This window comes from Lissotriton vulgaris, chromosome 8 (genome assembly GCF_964263255.1).
Source record: "Lissotriton vulgaris chromosome 8, aLisVul1.2, whole genome shotgun sequence".
In the NCBI taxonomy this organism is placed as follows: Eukaryota; Metazoa; Chordata; class Amphibia; order Caudata; family Salamandridae; genus Lissotriton; species Lissotriton vulgaris.
Window position 1 is genome coordinate 3,580,822 of NC_141696.1, and position 20,995 is coordinate 3,601,816.

The 20,995-nt window shown below is 46.6% G+C and overlaps 1 protein-coding gene across 2 annotated transcripts in view; it reads right to left on the reverse strand.

The window, feature by feature from the left end:
- LOC147693203 (outer mitochondrial transmembrane helix translocase-like) overlaps window positions 1-19,192 on the reverse strand; it is a 306,515-nt gene extending 287,323 nt beyond the window's left edge. The window contains exons 1-2 of one of the 2 annotated variants that reach the window (XM_086933622.1): window positions 18,994-19,192; window positions 12,148-12,327 (exon numbers count right to left, since the gene is read on the reverse strand). In XM_086933622.1, the coding sequence (XP_086789748.1) occupies window positions 12,148-12,318 (171 nt within the window). In that variant the 5' untranslated portion in view covers window positions 12,319-12,327; window positions 18,994-19,192. Of the gene's footprint in view, window positions 1-12,147; window positions 12,331-18,993 lie in introns of those variants that run through there. The other variant, XM_086933623.1, reaches the window with a different exon arrangement.
- Window positions 19,193-20,995: the final 1,803 nt, after the last annotated feature.

Below are 20,995 nucleotides of genomic sequence, written 5' to 3' on the forward strand. Positions count from 1 at the left end.
CAATCACTCACGGACGCCTACAATCTGACCATAGCCAACATCATGGATGACAATGCTCCACTCCAACTTAAAAATGTCTCAACAAAAATATCCAAACCATGGTATAGTGACACACGGAACGCCGCAACCTTAGGGCAGCTGAACGCTCATGGCGATCCAATCCCTCCTCGGACCAACTAAAACTCCTTAGAGATGTCAGGAGCCTCTACAACAAACAGATCAAGATCGCTGAGGCGGACTATTTCAAACTCCAACTAGACCAAGCAGCAAATCGCCCCAAGAAGCTTTTCGAATTGGTCAAATAACAATCAGTTATAGGTCCAAACCTTCCTGACCCGGGTGGCAACCCACCTTCCTGCGAAAAATGTGATGCTTTCTTCACCGAGAAATCAAGACTCATCTCTACTGACCTCGCCTCTAAGAAAGCACTATTGCCTTCCTCTAGTGCAGCTTCACCCCTGGACATCTTTGATAAGCGCAACTCGACCATCATGAACACCAAGAACAATGCGTCATGGGGCACCTTTACCTCACTGAGTGAAATAGACATCCACAAGATTCTTCAAAATATCAACCATTCCAACCACTTTGGTGACCCGTTGCTTCCGGTCATCTTCAAAGAAATCAAGAATGCACTCATCCCCACGTGGACAAGGATTGTAAATGCTTTCCTTTCACAAGGCAGGATCCCGGACTACCTAAAAGCAGCTCAGGTTTCACCTATTAAAAAAAACAACGTTGACAAATCTGATCTCAAAAACTTCCGCCCCATCTCTAACATCCCCACAGTAGTGAAACTCCTACAAAAATGTGTACAATACCAACTTTGTGCTCACATAGAGCAGTACCAACTCCTAGACCAGCATCAATATGGTTTTCAGAAGGAGCACAGCACAGAATCGGCCCTCACATACATTATGGATGACATTTTTAAAATGCTTGACCAAAACTAATCCTGCCTCCTGATCCTCCTTGACCTATCCTCAGCATTCGACACTTCAGCATCCTATCCATTCTGCAAAACAGAATGGGTTTTTCGGATCGGGTGCTACAATGGTTCTCATTCTTCCTTCACCACAGATCACAAAGAGTCAAGGAAAAGCAGTCTCCCTCCCAGCCCTCTCCAGTACTCATGGGCGTCCCCCTAGGGTCCGCCCTTTCTCCTATACTCTTCAACCTCTTCTTGGAACCTCCAGCTAACTCACTAAACTCCACAAACATTCTCTTCTACATGTATGCTGATGACACACAACTATTTGAAAACATAATCTTACTTAACAATATCCGAATGTCTACTCTAAACTGGTTAACTGAGACCCCATCTCCTGCTAAACACCTCCAAAACGGAATTCCTGCTCATCTCCCCTCGAATCACAACCCTAATTAGACCTCTGGTTGACGCATCTCACTGTTTTCAACTGCACTCCGAGCATCATAGACTCAACCAAATCTCTTGGAGTCACAATGGACAAGCACTTGAATATGAAAAATCATATCAGCAACGTATGTAAGTGAGCAAACCACTTGATGAGGACTCTCAGAAATATTAAACCCTTCCTGCCACAAAAAGATTTCAAGCAGGGGGTCCAAGCGCTTGTCTTGCCGAGGCTAGATTATGGCAGTGCTACCCTCTGTGGCCTTCCCAAATCTGCCCTGGCTCCACTAAGGGCCTCACTGAACACCTCAACTAGACCGGTTACAGGCACCAAATGAAACAAGCACATATCCCCAGTCCTAAAATCTCTCAAATGGCTACATTACGAAGCACGCATTCAGTTAAAGATTGCCATTCTGACGCACAAAGCCCTTAATTTCAAAACCCCCAGGTACCTGCCGCAAAAACTGTAACTATCTTGTGGGGAGAGAGCATCAAGAAGTGCCACTGCTTTCCTCCTGAAACCACTCATCCTCTGCAAAAAGAAAGCTGATTTTGAGCGCTTGATTTTCCTAAAATAGGCATTTCTCTTCTTCTTAAGAGTTTTAAGGTGCAGTGCTGATGGGTCAGATCTCCAGGTGCGCTCAGCCATTCGCATGGCACGCCTGTCTTCATTGAGACTGCCATCATACCATGGGTTTGAGTTCTTGGTGGAGACTCTTCAGCTGCAGGGGGGCTACTTCATTGATTATTGAAGTCATAGAGTTGAGGTAGAGGTCGGTCAGAGATAGGACGTCTGATGCGCCGGTGGGGGGAAGGAGGAGACTGCAGCTGTGTGAAGGCAAGGAGTTGGGGTTAAGTTTCTTGAGGTCCCTTTTCCAGACCTTGGATTTGATAGGTTGAGCCGGGTTAAGTTTGACTTTTTCGTTGATGTAGAATGTGATAATGTGGTGGTCTGACCAATCGCAGGGTTGGATTGACCCCAGTTGGGTAGAGTCCTCTTTGGCGATGATAAGGTCAAGGATAGAGCCTTTGTCATGTGTCGGGCTGTTGCAGATTTGGGTGAGGTCAAGCGCATTAAGGAAAGTTTTAAGACTATTCACCACTGCGTCTTTCTCGTCGTTCCAGTGGAGATTGAAGTCACCCAGGTAGATTTGTGTGTTCTGTCGTCCGGAATTGGCTGAGATCGTGTCCATGAGGTGTTGGGTGAAGGTGAGGTTGTCCCCGGGCGGGTGGTAAATGACATGTAGAGAGCATACAGGTTTGCCCTCACTGTTGACGTCGAGGCAGAGGAGTTCACAGGAGGTGAGGGAAGGGGAGGTGCCTTGAGCAACGGAAAGGTTGCTCCTAAAAATGCATGCGATTCCCCCGCCCGTCTTGCCGCACCTGTTGAGTCTAATGATGTGGTAGTTGGGGGGGGGGGGGGGGACAAGAATGTCCATTATGTGTGTGGAAGATTCAGATAGCCAGGTTTCCGTTAGAATGGCTAGGTCAAGGTCCATTGTTATGATGAGATCTGCGATGTCGGAGGAGTGTCTGGGAGCTGATCTGCAGTTGAGTAGGATACATTTGAGTCTGGGGGTGAAAAGGGTGGTAGAGGGGGACTTTTCTAAGGTTATCTGGGACGGAGCTTCTGTTTTGAGTGGGGGGCCTAAGGGGATTTGAGAGAATCGTGGGTATGGAGAGGTGTGTGGTGGAAGTGTGGTTAAAGGGAACTGGGCCATATGAGCGGAGGAGGGTGTGAAAGTTGTGGACCGAAAGAGGATACAGGCGGGGGGGGGGGGGGGGGGCAGTTGGTGTGGTTGCGCGCCGGGATAACGGGCCAATGTGGGGAGTGTTGAGTGAGAGGGGCAGTGTGGACGCTGTGGGACTTGTTGGACTAGGAAGTGGTGTTTGTAGGGGGGTGTATGAGGAGGAGTTCTTTGATGGTGCGAATTTCTTCTTTGACTTGGAGGAGGGTGGACATAATCATGTCCAGTGTAGGATTGGAGGTGGTGTTAGGGATGAGAGACAATGGTGGATGATTGTAACTGGAACTGGAGTGTGGGGGGAGGGGTGCGCTAGTGTTAGTGCAGGGCTTTGCAGTATTGGTAAGTGGGATGGTATTCAGCCGGTGAGCGAGTAACTGGGTGATGGGAGTGAGAGGAGTAAGGGGGGGATTGTGGTATAAGTGAGGGCGTTGGTGGGAGGCGGCGAGGGCGAGTTGGGGGATGAGTGTAGGCTAGGGAAGGTTGGGGTGCAGGTAAAGTGGTGGGGGCTGAGAATGGGGGGAGAGAGGGGGAGGAGTTATGGTAGGGTGGGTGGGGTGTTCTGGGAGACTCGTTGGGAGAGTGGTGTAGTAGGGGCTAAGATTGGGGGGGTAGGGTGGGAGAAGGTCATGTTGCGAGGAGGGGGAGATGAGTTAAGGGGGGTGGGGAATTCTGCGGGGAAAGTGGGCAGTGCGAGGTAGGGGGTAGGGAGGTTGGGGGATGTGAGAGGGGGAGTGATCTACGTCTGTAGTTGTGGGGAGTGAGGTAGCTACAATGGGAGGCTGGGGGTGGGGGTGCATGTCGTTCTGATGCTGTTCACGGTTAGGAGGGTCAGATAGGCGATTCGAGGTAGGGGGTGTTGTGTAGTCCGAGGTGCTTGGATTGGAGGTCTGCCTATTGGAGATATGTTCTTTGAAGGTGGGGAACAAGTTGTCGAATAGGTCAAGGTTCTTATCAGTGGATTGGAATAGGATGATCCCATTGTTGTAAATAGTGATGGTAGCTCTGCCTGGGAAGAGTTGGGATGGTGTGCAAGAGAGTGTTAGGCCATGAGCGGATTTCCTGGCGGTGGGGATAGTGAGGAGGGAGAGGAACGCTTTACTCCATTGTGCTCTACATGTGGTGTAGAAGATGATATCGATGCTCGTGGCTCCATTGATCAGTGAGAAGTAGGAGTCCACGAAAGGGGTTTCAGGGTGGGCCTTCAGAACGTTGTGTTTGAAGCGTTTGGCGTTTTTTTTGGGTGAGCTCGGGTGGGTAGTTAATTTTGTATGTGTGCTTGCCCGTGTGTTCCATGTTAGGGGCGGTGGGGTGGGTCGATGAGGGGGGGGGGGTGTGAGGTAGGTGTAGTTGAAGGGTTATATGAATAGGAATAAGTGAAATAAGAATGACGTAAGATAAGAGTAGAATAAAAATTGATGAGGAGGGGTGTGTGAAGGTAGGTGTAAATACAGGGTTATGTGAACAGACATAAATGAGATAACAAAGTAAAATAGAACTAAAATAAAATAAAAATTGGGACGAACCATCAGTGTGATCTGTGATGAGGATGACTAGTCTAACCACTTTGAGGGTATACAGACCCGCACTGGCTGAGTTAAGAGGGCTCTCATTTTAATCTTTACTTATTATAGCACGTGTACTACACGGTTTATTATTGTGGTCCTGAAGAAGCGCCAAAGACCTACGGGCAACAGAGGCGCGAAACATGTTGGCCTTGACTTTTGACACCTAGGCCTAATGGGCCCTTTTGGGGTCGGTCATTTTTTTACACTATCACGTGCACATAAATTGATTTACCCTCCGTTTACCCAATCCCCACACACCCGCATGCAACATCCAGCAATCCTCAAAAAAGATCCCCGATAAAGTGACCCGTCGGGGGACCCGTAGGGAATTGCAGCGCCGGCCCTACGAGGAGCAAATGCCCGATGATGAAGCATGACACCCCCCGGGGTGTGTGAGGGCAGCAGAGGATGTAGAATTATTTTCCCTCTCACATTAGGACATTTCCAAACCTAGGATTACTTTAGTCTACCTTTTTTCTTAATCTCTCTGTGTTTTTAAATATGGGTGACTGTAAGCACCCCGATTCATGGGTGACTTTTGCACCCTTGTTAGTGACATTTTGCACCTTGATACATGGGTGACTTTTGCACCCTGATCTAGGAACTTTGTCCTCTTTTTGATAAATAGTCTAAGATGGCCACCACTGTGGAGGACTAGTCAAGATGGCCACCAAATAGGAGAGCATGAAAGAGAAAAGTAGTCCTCTGTCTGTTGTGATGAAAGTTTGGAGAGTTTGGATTCCCTTTCGACTCTGGGGCAGGTCGAGTTAGTCCAGCTTCAGGGTTTTTTGGTGGGGAGGAGATAGTCTTATCTCTGTTTTTGGTGGCCCCTGACCCCGTTGTTTTACAGCCTCGTGGTCATCTGGGGGCAGTGGAGGCATTTTATTACTCCAGTTTATGGCCCCAGCCATTTTGGGCAATGGAGAAACCAAAATGAAAAATCCGGGAATAAACGGACCAATGCAAAAAAAACCTTTTCTTTTGAGATCTGAGATCGGGGTCGTCCAAAGATGCACAGCTCAGCAGAGCGTATTCAATTCCAGGAACAGTCCGCAGGTCCGCTCATGAAGGGTGCCGGCAACAGGAGAGGGGATGCGGGGGGTGAGAGGAGTGGAAGAGGCATCAATCCATGGCACGGTCCGCTCCCAGTGCTCCCGGTAACCAGCAGAGGGGCCGAGTCGAGACAGTGCACAGGCGAAGAACTGGGCCGTAGGTCTGGGCTGCAAGCAGCCCCGCGATGCAGCGCACACTCTCTGGGACCAATGCTGCACAGAGGCTGCCCGATCATGCATGCAGGGCTCACAGGAGACAGCCCGGTTGCCAAGATCGCCAGTGCAGCAGGGCACAGATCGTCGTCACCGTCCCCACCATCTGGCCGCGAAGCAGTTGATGCCGTGTGCAACCCCAGTCCCGAGCCGACTGTCTCCCGGATAGCCCCTCGATTGATCCGTCTGGGCACAGCTGCAAGGACCCCCGGCGTGAGTCCCGGCCCTGGGTCCGGTCCGGCTGCAGGCGGCTCGGGGACCTCCAATGGTCCGCAGGGCTCTCAGTGGACTCCGGTCACAGGTCACTTCAGCCTCCTCGGCAGCCGCAGGACATGCATCAGGCTCCGGACCTCTGTCTTCGCCGATGGCCAGCTGTGGTCCCTAGTCCGGCAAAGAGTCCGGTGAAAAGCAGGGGAGCCCTCAACCCACTCGTGCTCCTCCGTTGTCCACCATCTCGCAGACGAACCACGGACCACAGACACCACGAAACACGAATCGATCCCCTGGTAAGCTCCAACGATCCGCAAGTCGGGTGTGGTTGTAGAGGATGTTCTCCAGTTACTTGTGCTCGTTTCGTTCCTCAGGGCAATGGGTGCTAACAGGGATAAAATCCAAAAGTGGGATCCCAAGCACTAGGAGCTCTTAAGAAGAGCTCCTACCGGGCGGCCAATCTTCATGTAATTGGCATATTTATGCCCAAATAGGAAATCCCTCTTGTGGCCCACGTATAGGGGAATTCCGATGAAAGTAGTACTTGTTTGTAATGTGAAATGGTGGCATTTAGTACTTGGGATTTGAATTTGTTAACTTTAAACCCCAAAACCTCTCCAAATGCAGTGAGATCTTCTAATAGTGGGGGCAGCGACTGTCGGGGGTTAGTGCTAGTTAATAAAACGTCGTCAGCATATAGCGCTATCTTATGTGACTGATCACCCCATTCACACTCCTTCAATGAGGGGTACTTGCGAAAATTCTCAGAAATGGTTCCATACATAACACAAACAGGAGTGGCGAGAGTGGGCACCCAGGCTGCGTTCCTCTGGATTGGAATATGGAGATAGTGAGTTGTTGACACGTACTAGTGCCGTCAGTTTCTCGTAGCTGGGCCAGATCCAGCTCCGGAAGCAGGGCCCCACACCATAGGCTTCCATCACTGCCCTCAGGAACGGGCAGTGTACTCGGTCGGCATCTATCGACAAAAGTAGTGTCAGGGTCTAGGCTCTATGGGTTTTATCTAATAGAAGGAAAAGACGCTTGACTTAATCCCCAAAACATGCAGCCCAGAACAAATCCTGATTGGTCAGGGTAAACGAGACAGGGGAGGTATTGCCCCAGCCTAAGCGCCAATATTACTTTACAGATCTCAGCATCAACATTAAGTAGCGAAATGGGGCGATATGACGCACATGACTGGGGATCTTTCCCCGGCTTTGGTATAAATGTTATTATTGCAGTGCGCATGGACTCCATAAGCACTCTCGAAGTGCTGAAGGAGGTATATAGTCAAACTAGAATGGGGGACAATAGTGACGCATATGCTTATAAAAGGCTGCTATGTACCCATCTTGCCCGGGGGCCTTCTCCAGCTTCAGTCTCCCAATCGCTTTGAGGACTTTGCGTTCCGTTATGTCGGTTTCTAATGGAGCTGCTATATTTTCTTCTGGGGAGTGGTCAGCGGCTGTTGTGCTACGTATGCGGAGCCGTCTTTGGTAAGAAGTTTGTCACTCCCATATAACTTGGTGTAGAATCGGCCAAATTCAGTGGCTATATCCTCATCCTGGGTATTAAGTATCAGGTAGTGAGCCCACGTCCTCTCCCGTTGTATACACAGCTTGATAGACCACAACCGATGGGCCAATAGTATCCCAGCTTTATTCTCTCCAGCGTAATACTTCTGTCGTGTGCAGAGTAAAGCCTGCTTAGCTGCATCCACTCATGGGCCTTAAGCTGTTTTCGGGCAAAAGTCAGTTGTTGTCAAATGCGATGTGAACCTGTCGTCCTATGTGTTGTCTCCAGATTTCTCACTGCTGTTTCCAATTCTGCACGCTTCGCCATGTGTTCCATGTTAAATCGCGCTGCTGTATGATGTAATATGTGACATGATCAGCAGTGGATTGCGGGTGCGCGATATATAGTTAGTGCAACTAACTATATATGCGAATTTCAATAGTTTTGTGTGAGTAAAATAAGGTTTTGTAAATGCTAATTCCTAACTATATATGGTCTATAACCTATGGTTTTTTCAGTGAATTTTCAAGGTTTTGTAAATGCTAATTCCTGACTATATATGGTCTATAACCTATGGTTTTTTCAGTGAATTTCAATGGTTTTTCAATAGCAAATATCAAAAGCTGTAAAATGTATTCTTCTTTTAAAGGAAAAATATATATTTTACATGTATTTAATATAATTTTTTTATGTATATAATGTTTTTGAGGGAACGAATTTATCAACTATCATGCTGAAGAAGAGTGTGGGGAAAACAAAAACAAAGAGGAGGACTAAGAGGAAAGAACAATCAGTTCAAAAATACAATTGCTTTAAAGCATGAAGTGCTTTTCCACACATTTACATTTAAATAACCCATATTAGAACATACACAATATCTACAGAGGAGATGGTGTACATTGAATTTTAGACTCTTCATTGGCACCTACATGTTGGTACTTACATCACCCACACAACACAACAGCTCTATTCAGAGCTACCCTACCTCAAAGCACTCTAAAATATTATTTTACTATTTCCCTTGGTTTTCCCCTTGTTACGCTTTACGGAACGCTACCCGGTGCGCGGACCGGGCGCCAACCGTGCGAAAATTTGAAGAAAAAAAAAGTCTTTTTTTTTGGCATATATTGGCCTCCTCAGCCACCCTCAGAAAACCTAGGGGGGGTCAGGATATGTCTCCCGTGCCCCCTTATACCCATTCCGAACATTGTTTATCCTCAATCTTGTGACTAAATTCGTTCGAAACACAAGATGGCGGACTCCCGTTCCGCTACCGGTGAGCTACCCGGTTCGCGTACCGGGTAGCGCCTCCACTGCGAAAAATCGAAAAAAAGATTATTTTATTTTTTTGCCCCGCGGGGCCCTTTAATAGCCCCCACATCAATCCTAGGGGGTCAGGAGGGGTCTACCTTGCCCCTTTCATTCATTTCCCCCTTCGTTTATTTCCACCTCTTGTCTCTCGTTCCTACCGAGAGACAAGATGGCGGCCGCTCCGGACTGCTTATAATGTTGAGTCACCGGAGAGCCAATCCGCTTCTCCTCGCGAAGTTCCGTTACGCGTCTGGTACGCGAACCGGGGCGCTATCACAGATATATATATTTTTTGGAACGTTAATTTCTCAAAATCCACTGGAGCACATATCTTGAGACCTAGCAAAGGCACATCGGGCAAACAGTCTCTACAAGTTTGCCAAGTTTCATAGAAATCCATTCAGCCGTTCGAGCTAAAAGTGAGTCCAACCGCCCTATGGAAAACTCAATTTTAAAAACACGTTTTGGGACCCCCTTTGTTCTCGGCCCCCGCTTGACAAAACCCCCCAAACTTTCAGGGGACGCTCAGAAACAAAATGTGCCATTTTCCTGAAAATTTCAGCCAATTCCGTCCATCAACGCCAAAGTTATTCAACATAGAATTTTCAGAAATCCCTATTCAAAAAAATCCTAACTATATATACCTACTGGTGACCGCCAGTAGGTAATATATATATATATGTATCTGATCTGTTATCTAGATCTTCCAAATGACAGTTGAGGTCAGCATTGCGGTCCTTGAGCTCCAGGATCTCTCTGTGACATAACTCTAGTTCTTCTTCTCTGGCATCCCCTGACCGTTCACTCTTTGTTCCAATTCCCTCATGTCATGGAGCAATTCCTTTACTTCTTTCGAGATCTTTGTTCTTAAGGGCGCTATATCGTCCCGCAAGGAGCTGAAAAGGGCCTCCATAAATCAATGGGTAACAGGGGTCTTGTCATTCTCATCTGATTTTTCTGCTTGGCTGATGTGCCCTGGAGATGTCACGCCTGGGGCCGCTCCTGCTCGCTTGGTGGGATGTTTGGTGAGAAGATCTTTAATGGTGGCATCCTCTTTTGGCCAGGTGGTCGTCATTGTGCTCGCCGCCTATGTCCCAACACAAGCATGGGTCAGTTTGCAAAGCAAGTCTGTTCTTGGGGAAGGGGGGCAAGGGGGGTGTAGTCTAAGACATTTGATCCCCTCTTTATTTGGCACCAGCTCTTATTGATGCAGTCCTCCCTTCAATTTATGATGCCTGTTGATTTTACCTGTGTGGCTGCAAGGTATACTTTTGCTCCTGGCTCCTCCTTATGAAGCTGGACAGCGAGAGTCCCACAATATGTCGGCGGGTGGGGCACGGCAGAAGGAGGGGGCCGTGGACCGATCAGCCATTTGTAACAGAACCAGTCCCCCCACCATCTAAGAGAGTCCCAAATTCACCAGCTCACACGTCCTCCCTTATTCTCCAGCTGGCCCAGGGTAGCGTGTCCTGCTGTCCGGTTCCCTTGACGTGAGGTGAGGCGTGCAGGGCCTGGTTGGGAAATTCCAGCATTGTCAGGCACTAAATGGACATGGTTTTGCTTTGTTAGCCCCAAGTTGGCAGGGTATGCCCAGACGTGGGTCCCTTGCTCACTTTGCCACTGAATTCAAGCTAGCCTGGCTGATGACGGCTGATTAGCCAGACACCGTGTTCCCTCTCATTTGCATTCCCACTTACGCTATAATCATGTGGCTGTACATACTCAAACTCATCATTCTTATCATTGGGAGGAAAAGAGAAGTACAATCTCCACCTTCCCAGAAGCATATGCTCCTGCACCCTCACCACATCACCATCACTAGACTGAGAACTCTAGCCAGACCCCACCACTCCATCTCTAATGATGCTTCTTAATGCCAGGTTGGCAAATGCACATCTGGACCGTATTCTTGACAAAATCTGCATCACAGAATCATAGATCAACAAGCTTTCCAGCTCCATCTTAGACTACCTAATACTGCGAAGCCTCAATCTTTAAAGCGGACAACACAAGATATACGTGTCAATTATCAATAGAAAAGTGATTTTTTAAACACAAAAACATTGACCTAGCCGCTCTGTAAGCAGAATTTTGTATTTCATTATATAAGTCATAGAATATAATTGTGCATGCGAACAGTACAAAAGAAGTATTCTGTGCCCACAATTGTCACACCAAAGATAGAAACCTTGGAAGTATAAATAAAGTTGAATATATATATAGTAAATGCAATGCAGGTATATACAGAGAAGCAGAGTATAACATCACAATAATCAGCTCTAACCCCTGACAATTCATCACCCTCCCTTACACTCCAGACAGACAACTCAACCTTATGTTCATCGGCTCCAACCATGTGTGCTACCTCCATCCCTTTACCATGCAGTTGTAAGGTGTTGTTCCTCCGCAAGCTCGGTCACTCCAGCCCACACACCTAAAAACCAGATGACTTGCAATTGTACAGAAAAAGGTTTTGGGTGCCAAGAGCACGTAGCATCCAAAATCAAACCTACAATGTAAAAAAATCCGGAACAAGACAATAGTGGTTCTTAAAAATCAATGGGGCAAACAAGAAGAATCCTCAGAAAAACCAAGAACTAATGGAGAAAACCTACGTAACCTCAATAACTCCAAGAGTTCAAAACACAAGAAAACTATGAACACATCTTCTAAACAGGGATATCCACCCACATCCAAGCGAAAAGGCGGCTTTCTCAAAGCAGTGAACAATCAATGCTCTGGCACAATTAAAGGTTTCCACTCAGTGATGATATTTTTTAACCCTCACAAATGAAAAAGTTAATGATCTTTAAAAATGTTTCACCAAGAAAATTTAATACGAGACAATATCTACAAAAATAGTCTTCCTTTACCCTCGAAAGTTCTGTAGCACCTGGGACCCTTCACTCACCACAATAGAAGAACTAGCTTATTTATCATCAAACTTCTAAAACCTGCAAACTAATTGGGTGACCCATCCCAGCAAATACATTAAGTGAAGATGGACTTCTTTCAATGTGGTAATTTACACGATTTCAAAAAGGATCAGCACTGCTGAGAAGAGTTAGGAAAACTGATTTCTATCAGAGCAGTGAGCCCACTTTGATTTCAACATAAAACATTCAGATTTGCGATACCAATACAGATCGTACCTGTTTCTGGGCTTCAACTTTCTGTTTTCTGGTTGGATCAATAGCATCAACCATCCATTTAATGGTAAAATAGGTCACTGCTCCAAAGATTGTCAAACGGAAGAGTAAACCAACAACTTCATTCCGACTTAGAGGGCGTGAAAAGGTTTCAGCTTGTACCATTTTCTCCATTTGTTTAACCTGCAGAAAGAAATAAAACTCAATTGCAATGGTAATAATCAAAATCTTTTATAGCCTATATATTACTCGAAAATTACTCTTTGAAGAATACACTTTCTGTAAAAATGAATCTGCTTTCCAGGCATAAATTCACAACATAAAGGTCAAGATTTACTGAAAAAGCTTTAAGAGGCAAGAATACAAAAACAGAAAATATGACATTGCTGTGAAAACAGTTTGTCACATGTTGACAGTTGTTGTTCTGAATACCTAATACACTGTAAGTGGGTGAAGCATGAGCGGTATACGACAGAGAGGCCAACAAGACTAGTCTTCAGAATGAATAAAACAAAATGAAGACCCAAGAAAGGTGGATGAAAGAGGGTATGTGGCTTATCCCAGCTCAACCAGTACCTTTCTAGCCATCCATTTGGAGGATGTCAACCGAGGGAGGATAGAATAATACCTGTAACACCAAACACCAATAAAGCAATGTATACATGCAAAAAAAGGTAGCAGTGAAATAAATAAATCGCACATCTGAACAAACCTTTTAGGGTTAGTAAGTCCATTAACCTTCTTAGAATGATTAAGAATATAAATTAAGTGCTGCATACAGTACCCAACACCCTGCTAACTTAAGGGTTAATACATTGTAGCCCCACTAGGTTACGATCCACATACAACCAAAAAATGGGACTGGCACACTTAACATCTGCTAAAAACAAGTAAGAGACCCTCTTTGCCTTAATAAACAGCCCAACTGTTCATATGCAGTCTTGGTGTTTATTCAAGTGCTTTCCGTAATCCATGAATACAAACAGAAAATAGTTTGTGAACTTCCAGTTTCCAGCAAGTATTCATAAAATGTACAGCTAACGTGTTTCGTCTGAGGCAGACTTTTTCAAGGCTTCTGTCTCACACTCGATGGTACCATGGTATTGTATTCATGAAAAATAGGCCAAAACACCCAGTAGTAAAAAACAAGGCGTTCACGAAGCATAGTTCATCAATCATTCAAATGGTTGTTCCTTCACCCTAGTAAAACTAGTCCATAGCAAGTGTCAAACTGACCCATAGCAAGTGCCAAACTGACCCATAAGGCATGATTTTGTTTTTTTAATCAGTCTATTGAATTTTTCGCATTATTTTTATTTTTGCAAAGCAGGATAACGCAATAATAAATAGCATAATATACATTCAATTATAGGACATTACATAATCAGCGAGGGACTATGTGACATAAGATTTGCGATGACAGATTCATATTACAGAACCAATGGTACAACAAGAACCACCATAATGCAAAAAATATTTGACTCTTCATGCAGCAATGTCTCCCTCCCCAATGTCACCACTGATCTCAGTCAGTTAGGTTGTTGCCAGTAATCCACAAGCAGGAACGAATATGAACGTGAGAGTGCACGGCTTTCACAGGTGACAACAGGGGTTAATCCAAGCCAGCAGCCCTATGCTCAGCGCCTTAAATCTCCCAAAGGGGTGCAGCATAATTTGCAGTGTCAGGTGAATGGTTAGACTGTAGGCCGGATAAAATTGTGTCCCAGAGTGTGGCAATGGGATATTTCCTCAGGCCAAATGTACCCTCTCTGTGCAAGGCCACGCTTTCCGCCTGTGTCCAACTGAACATTGAGAGCAGCCAGGCTATAAACGGGAGGGCTTGGAAGCGTTCCACCTGTGTGATAAGGCACTTGCCTACTGAGGAATCCAGGTCTAGGAAGCGGGAAGTAGCCCTGCGTTTCTTGCTCCTGTGATACAACCCCAGGAGACACATTTCCCATTTGTGTACATCTAGGCATTCAGGACAGGCCGAGAGGCTTGACATGACACTGGACCAGTAATTGTGTAGAGATGGACAAAACCATAGCATATGTAGCAAGTCTGCGTCTGTGAGCGCAGTGGAGGTAAGCAGCTTTTTCCCTGTGGTAATATCGATTTATATTGGCAGGAGTAAGAAAAGCCCTAGGTACTATGTAAAGCGGACTGCGCCTAAATCGGGCATTGGGTGACACATGCCTGTGGCCTTCTAGCCAGGCCTGGACAGGGAACCAAAACCCAGCCCTGGCAAACTGCTGGGCCAGGCCCCCGGGGGGAGGTGGACTGCAGCTGATCTGTTTGCTAGGGCCGGTTTGGGCTGATTTTATTACGGGGGTGATATTGCCGGCCCCGGTAACAAAAACAGTGCCCCAGGGGCCCAAAACTGGCACCCACCCTGGTGGCCCTCCGGGTAAACTCCTGGTGCCTGCCACGGTCCTGCTTCTAGCAAAGCTGTCCATTCCTGATCTCTGTAGGGGCGCAATAAGGGTCATAGGGTAAGTTGTGGAATAGTATGGGTGCGGAGTAAGTCAGCAAGCCAGTTTGTGAGGTGAATGTTCCTTCCCAGCCTGTGCAGATATTGAACCGTTAGGTGCATGGGCAGTTCAGTGGTTATGTCCCCCAGTGGTTCCCCAGCGTGGCAGTCAGTGAGTTGTGAAGCAGGAATTGGCCTGGGGTAGGTCATCCATCAGCGTTTCTTTTAATGCCACAGTGGCTTCTCGGTATAGGTCACCCAGGAAATGCAATCCAGCAGCGTGCCACGTGGTCAGTTCAGCCACCGCAGTGAATCCCCCACCTCTTGGCATGACAAGTAGTGCTAACCCCAACACATAGGGAATTGTGTGTCTTGTAATGAAGAGGCACCAGCAATAGCAACAGTAGGCACTCCCAGCAGCCAGGAGTCTGGCACCCGCACACAGGGGTGAATAAGGTGTAGAATAGTGGGCAAATTCCAACTAGGTAATGATGTGACCGTGCCTGACAGGTACAAGCTCGCTAGCCATTTAGCAATCCACTGGATTTGAGAGGCAAGATAATTCTGCTCAAAATGCGGCACTGCCAGACGTCCCCGATCCTTTGGTGAAGAGAGATTTGTTAAGGCTATCCTACATCTGGACGTGTTCCGGAAAAATTATCATATCTTTCGCCCAAGCATATGAAAGAACACAGCTGGAATATAGAGGGCAAAGTTGGTGAAGAAATATAGGAGAGGAGGTAAAACCACAATTTTTAGCAACACCACCCACCCCACGACAGCCAGCGGTAGCGTGCATCAAAAGGACATTTGGGCCCTCAACGATCTGACTGCCCGAGTGTAATTGCCATTGAAGAGGTTAGCTGCGGAATGGTAAACCCGCACCCCCAGGTATGGAACCTGTGTTGTTGCCATATGAGAACAGCCCGCCAATGACAAAGTGTGGATTGGGAATGTTGGGAAGGTAGGAAAATAGGCAGGATTTTGCCCAATTGACTCTCAGACCTGAGAGGGATGTGAAATGGTCAAGACTCGAGGCAGTCGCGGCAGCATGCTATGCGTCTTTGAGGTATGGCAGCATATTCTCCGCGCATACAGATGATATTACATGCGCCCCATCGCTCAAGGGGATGCGTCAAGGAATTCCCTGCACCCGCATCGCAATTGCCAGTGACTCCATTGTCAGGCAGAACAGTAGAGGAGAAAGAGGGCAGCCTTGGCTTGTCCCCATGTATATAGGGATGGATTCTGAAATAAGGGGCCCCTTCTTGACCCTAATTGAGGGGTTAGTGTACAGCAGTTTCACCAAGCGTAAAAAACGGTGGCCTATACCATAGCAGGGTAGCATATGGAGGAGGTAATCCCATTCCAAGGAATCAAAGGTCTTTTCTAGGTTCAAGACCATGAAGCCGGCATGGGCCAGGTGAGCTGGGCATATGTCATGATGCGAAAGAATTGACGTAGGTTTAGAGAGGTGTTAAGGATGGGGACGTACCCATTTTGATCTGAGGGAATCAAGAGGTGAAAGGCAGTCTGCAAGAATTTTGGCTAATATCTTGTAATCGGTGTGAAGTAGAGCTAATGGCCAATAAGATGAGCATGGGGTCCTTGTTTAGTTTTGGTAGCGGAATAACAGTTGCCCCTCTCTGGGAGGCAGAGAGACTGCCGATTGAAGGTGCCTCTCCGTATAGCACCCACACGAGAGGGGCTAATTGGGGTGCATACGCTTTGTAGGACTCCACTGGGAAATAGTGGGGCCCTGGGGTATCTGCGAGTGGCTAGTGCTTTGATTGCATTTCTGATTTCAAGGAAGGGGTGTAATGGGTGGAAACAACTCTGCTCTCTGATCAGGAGTGATACACGACAGTGTCAGTGTCGTGAAGGAGGAGTTGAGATCACCCGGGCTGGCATCTGTATCTGACCGACAATGCTTGCAACCGAGCAAAGCACCATTATGGGCTGTTGGGGGCTTTCCTCAGAAATAAATCACGCCTAGAGTCACCCGATCAGTCAGCCATGGCTGTGTGTGGGCTGAGTATGCAACATAGTTGAAGCAGCACAGTCTCTCTAATAATTGGACCTGCTCGCATCCTTCGACTGTCAGATCTCTGGCATCACGGGATCCTCCACAGCACTAATTTCCAAGTCTAGGAGAGTTTGTTCCAGTTCAGTAATGTCTTTATTGAGTCAGTGCCTCATAGACCCCTGTGTTCCCAGACAATGTCCCCGAGTGGTCACTTTGAATATTTCCCACTCGGTCAGTTTGGTGGTGGCTGTGCCAGTGTTGTTGTCAAAGTTCTCCGTGATCGCCGATCCAAGTGAGGCTCATAAGCGGGGGATCCTCCATGTAATGAAGATTGGAAGCATCGGGTGGGTTTGAGGGCAGATCCACTGACCAAAGCAGCTGAATTTGAGGGGCGGGGGGGTGGGGGGGGGGATTGTGATCAGAGTGCATGTGACCCAGAGAGTCTACTTGTGTAATAGAGGGGAGTAACAACGACGCACTCACCAATCTGTTGATGCAAACATGTAAGTGATGTTGACCAGATGAAAAGAAGTACACCCTTATGTCCGGGTTACAGAATCTCCATATATCAATTAGCTGCCACTGATGGAGCCAGTCCTGTATAACAGGGTGCGGGGTAGTGGTGGAGGGGAACAAGCGATCAAGGGTGCTGTGTAATACACTGTTGAAGTGAGACAGAGTGAACGAGAGGGCGTGTAGGAAAGTGGAATGATCAGAGTTTGAGGAACAGATAGAGCCTAGGAGCATAGGGCGGCCATCAAGTTGGCCCATACCACCACATAGCAGCCCTCTGAGTCAGGTGCAGTGCCACAAAACGAGTCCCAGAACTTAATCCATATTAGCACTCACCTGGCATAGGTAGAATAGTGTGTGGCGAAAACTTGTCCGTGCCAGCATTACTGCAATTTAGTGATTTCTGCATACACGAAATTAGTCTCTGACAACATTCAATATGTGTGGCACATCTTTGCAGGTACGAGTAAACCGAATAACAGCGTGAAGGTGTATGCATGTCCCTTGTGTTCCATGTGTGTATGTTAAAGTGGGTCATGTGTAAATGGACTGGGTATTCAACGGCCAGATGTTGTAGAGCTATATGGGAAAGTGAGGTGTGCCAGGCCATTAGAAGATGTGGTTCAAAACTAAAAACAAAATAAAACATGAACATATAGACATTTATATCAAAAGGAGCGGAGGTACGATAACATGCTTCTGCCCAAACAGCCGAAGAATTGAAGTTGGTGAAAAATAACCAGTTGTGGAACCGGTGGGGAGAAGCTAAGCAGCCAATGTGCGGGTGATCCGCATGGTTTAGAATGTATTCCTAAGAGCCAATATAATTACCAAAGCGGGACATGATTGTATGCTGGAACAATGAGACGATTAATTAAACATTCCCCAAACAACCTGCAGTCACCCCACCCCTCTGCAATGACAAGCATTTGCAATGCAATAGGTCTGGCATTAGGAAAGTTTGAGCTATTGGTATTGTAAATGACACATTTTTATTTATGTGTGGGTTTTGAAAATATGAAAATGAATAGCTTTGTCATTTACAATGCAAATAGTTTTAAGTTTCGCAAATTTGACACCTACAGCATTAATAATGCAATATGTTTTGTATTTACGTGACTTAGATGTATTGATATTACAAATAACAAAGGCTTTTAATTTCTTTTAATAATTAATACTTAAATAAAAGTTATTGTAATTTATAATAGCAATAGCTTAAACTTTTGTAAATAATTGTTGGGAAGATTATTTTCAGTGTATTTTATTGTGACGAAAATCCAAGTAAAGAAGTGAAATATTAACATCTGTTTGCACCCTTGCACCCCAAAACCCATACTCACCCTGAGCCCCCAAATTAACCCTTGCACACCAAACCTAAACACACCCTAAACCTTAATATTAACCTTTGTACCCTAAACCCAAACACACCCTAAACCTTAACATTAACCCTTGTACCCTAAACTCAAACACACCCTAAACACTAAAACTAATCCTGGCACCCCAAAACCCAAACATGCTCTAAACCCTTAAATGACATCTGGCCCCCTTAAATGACATCTGGCCCCCACAAAACACAAACCCACTCTCAACCCTATAATGACCCTGTACGCCCTAAAGTCCAAAAGCCCTGCAAAGCCCCAAAGTGTTTATGACTGCGTAATGCCGGGGGCGCTGCTGTGATCCCCCTCCACCCCCCCCAGGGTGCACTCCCTCCAGAGAGTCTTTTCATCGACACAGAGTCCCGAGGAACAGGGCTTGCAAAGGAAAGCTTTGTCGTCATGGTGACTGCCGAATTCACTCATCTCAATCCTCAAATACATGTTTAAAAAGCAGCGCTCACCTGCTGTCACCCCTTGGCCTGCGGCGGCGGGACTCGAACCGCGGGTCCTCGGTGCAGAGCAGCTCCTTCACCTTCGCATATCCCGGAAGCGGCGGATTCCACTCGCAAGGCCGACGCGCATCCGGGAGCGCCGGAAGGGACGTCATTGTTCCGCGCCCCTCCTGGGTCGGAGCCCCTAGAGCAGCATCGCTTCTCCGCCCTCGGTCCCGCTGCGCGACTTCTCATGAAGGGGCCGCGTCCAGGCGCAGCTCCCCCTGCGTGTGTGCGCTTCGGACGTGTTCTCATGAGCGCCTGCTTTGCAATGTTGTGCCTTGTGTGTCTGCGTCAGCCTGCCTGCTGGTTTCATATGCACCTTTTGTGTTTCAGCATGTGTATGTTTGTGTATGCGTGCCTGTGTAAGTTGTGGGAAATTGCAAAAAAGCCTAAAAAATGTGTTATAAATCGCTGCCCGTGTATTGTAGGTCCCATGTTGGCTCCAAGTGCACCTGCGCGGATTCAAGATTCTCCACCAAATGGAACCGTTTTCGATCTACTGAAAAGTTGTCAATCAAAGAAGTCTAAACACATTAATTTATGTGAATACTGTATATTGTTCAGCATTACTTGTGTCCTTGCAACTTGTAGTGAGCTTTCGTCAACTTCATTGGCTGAGAGTTGAGAGCCGCATCAAATTCAAGGCTCTCTGTATTGCATACAAGGCAGTACACGACATAGGACCCAGGTTCCTGACGGAAGCCTTTCAACCATACACTCCTAGAAGGCAACTAAGATCGGCCAATACCAACCTCCTCACTGTGCCACGTACAAGAACCGTCACTTGGGGAGATAGACGTTTCTTGGTGGCCACCCCAAAACTCTGGAATCTTTTGCCACAGTCTATCAAATCTGCCCCCAACCTGATGAGCTTTCGCAGGTTACTAAAGACTTGGTTATTTAACCAGTAAAAGGATGACTGACCCCAGTAGCTCCACAGCGCCGAGACACCCCAGGGTATTTGCTGCGCTATAAAAATTACGTAAATAAATAAATAAATACATGAATGTGTGCTCTACTGTTGAATCCTGGTCACGTTCCCCAAGCTGTGTAGTGTGCAGAGCAGCACATTTTCTAAAACACTGGCACTTTTCATGGATGCGTTTCAAAGCATAAGGATAAAGGCTTCAAATAACTTGGCCGTTGTAATCCTGCTTCCTTATTTTGTTTGCTATTTGTGTAATTGAAAGGGTTGGTTGCCTGTGGCGATTGAGGTTTACACCCTATTTAGGAAACTTAGTCCGACACATTCCAACATCTTGCAATATCTACTTTAGTAAAACTGGCTATCATTCTGGTTTCACATGCATGCAATGTTTTTAACTCGTTTGTATATATTATTGAGACGGGGCCAATTACATATTCCCTGTTTGCGCTAATTTACCTTGACCGCTAAGATCTCTGTAAAATGAAGCTAATCTTGTTACATCTGCCACTATCGATCCCTGCTATATATTATCCAGTTACAGACTGACCTACTGCTAAAGTACTGAGGCAGAGGGATCGAAAATTAGCTAGCATTCGCACCAAGAATTTTCAATTCTATTAAGGACACGGAGGCGAGGATTATGCTTCTCTTTCTTTACTGTAAATTTTACAGCAGCCAATAAACATACAGTTTCATGAAAATAAACTACAAAGACCATGATGCTCGGCCTTAGCCACGCCTCCTTAGCCCTCATAAAAGCCCTGGTAACAGTCCCAGCCTCCTCTTTCTTTGCACAAGCTTGCAGAATAAGCCCAATAACCAAAAGACTTATAATATTCTCCAACATGGAATAACAGGGAACACCGTTCCAACTTCAGTCTTCAAAGAAAGAATCTTCATTCATTTTTCTTGTCATTACCTAGGAAAAAATATAAACAACCTGTAACTCCTGTATAAAACCAGTATCAAACATATAATAACGGGTGGGTAAGCGTGATCATACATTGAACATAGCCGGGTGGGATAATCCTCGCCTCCGTG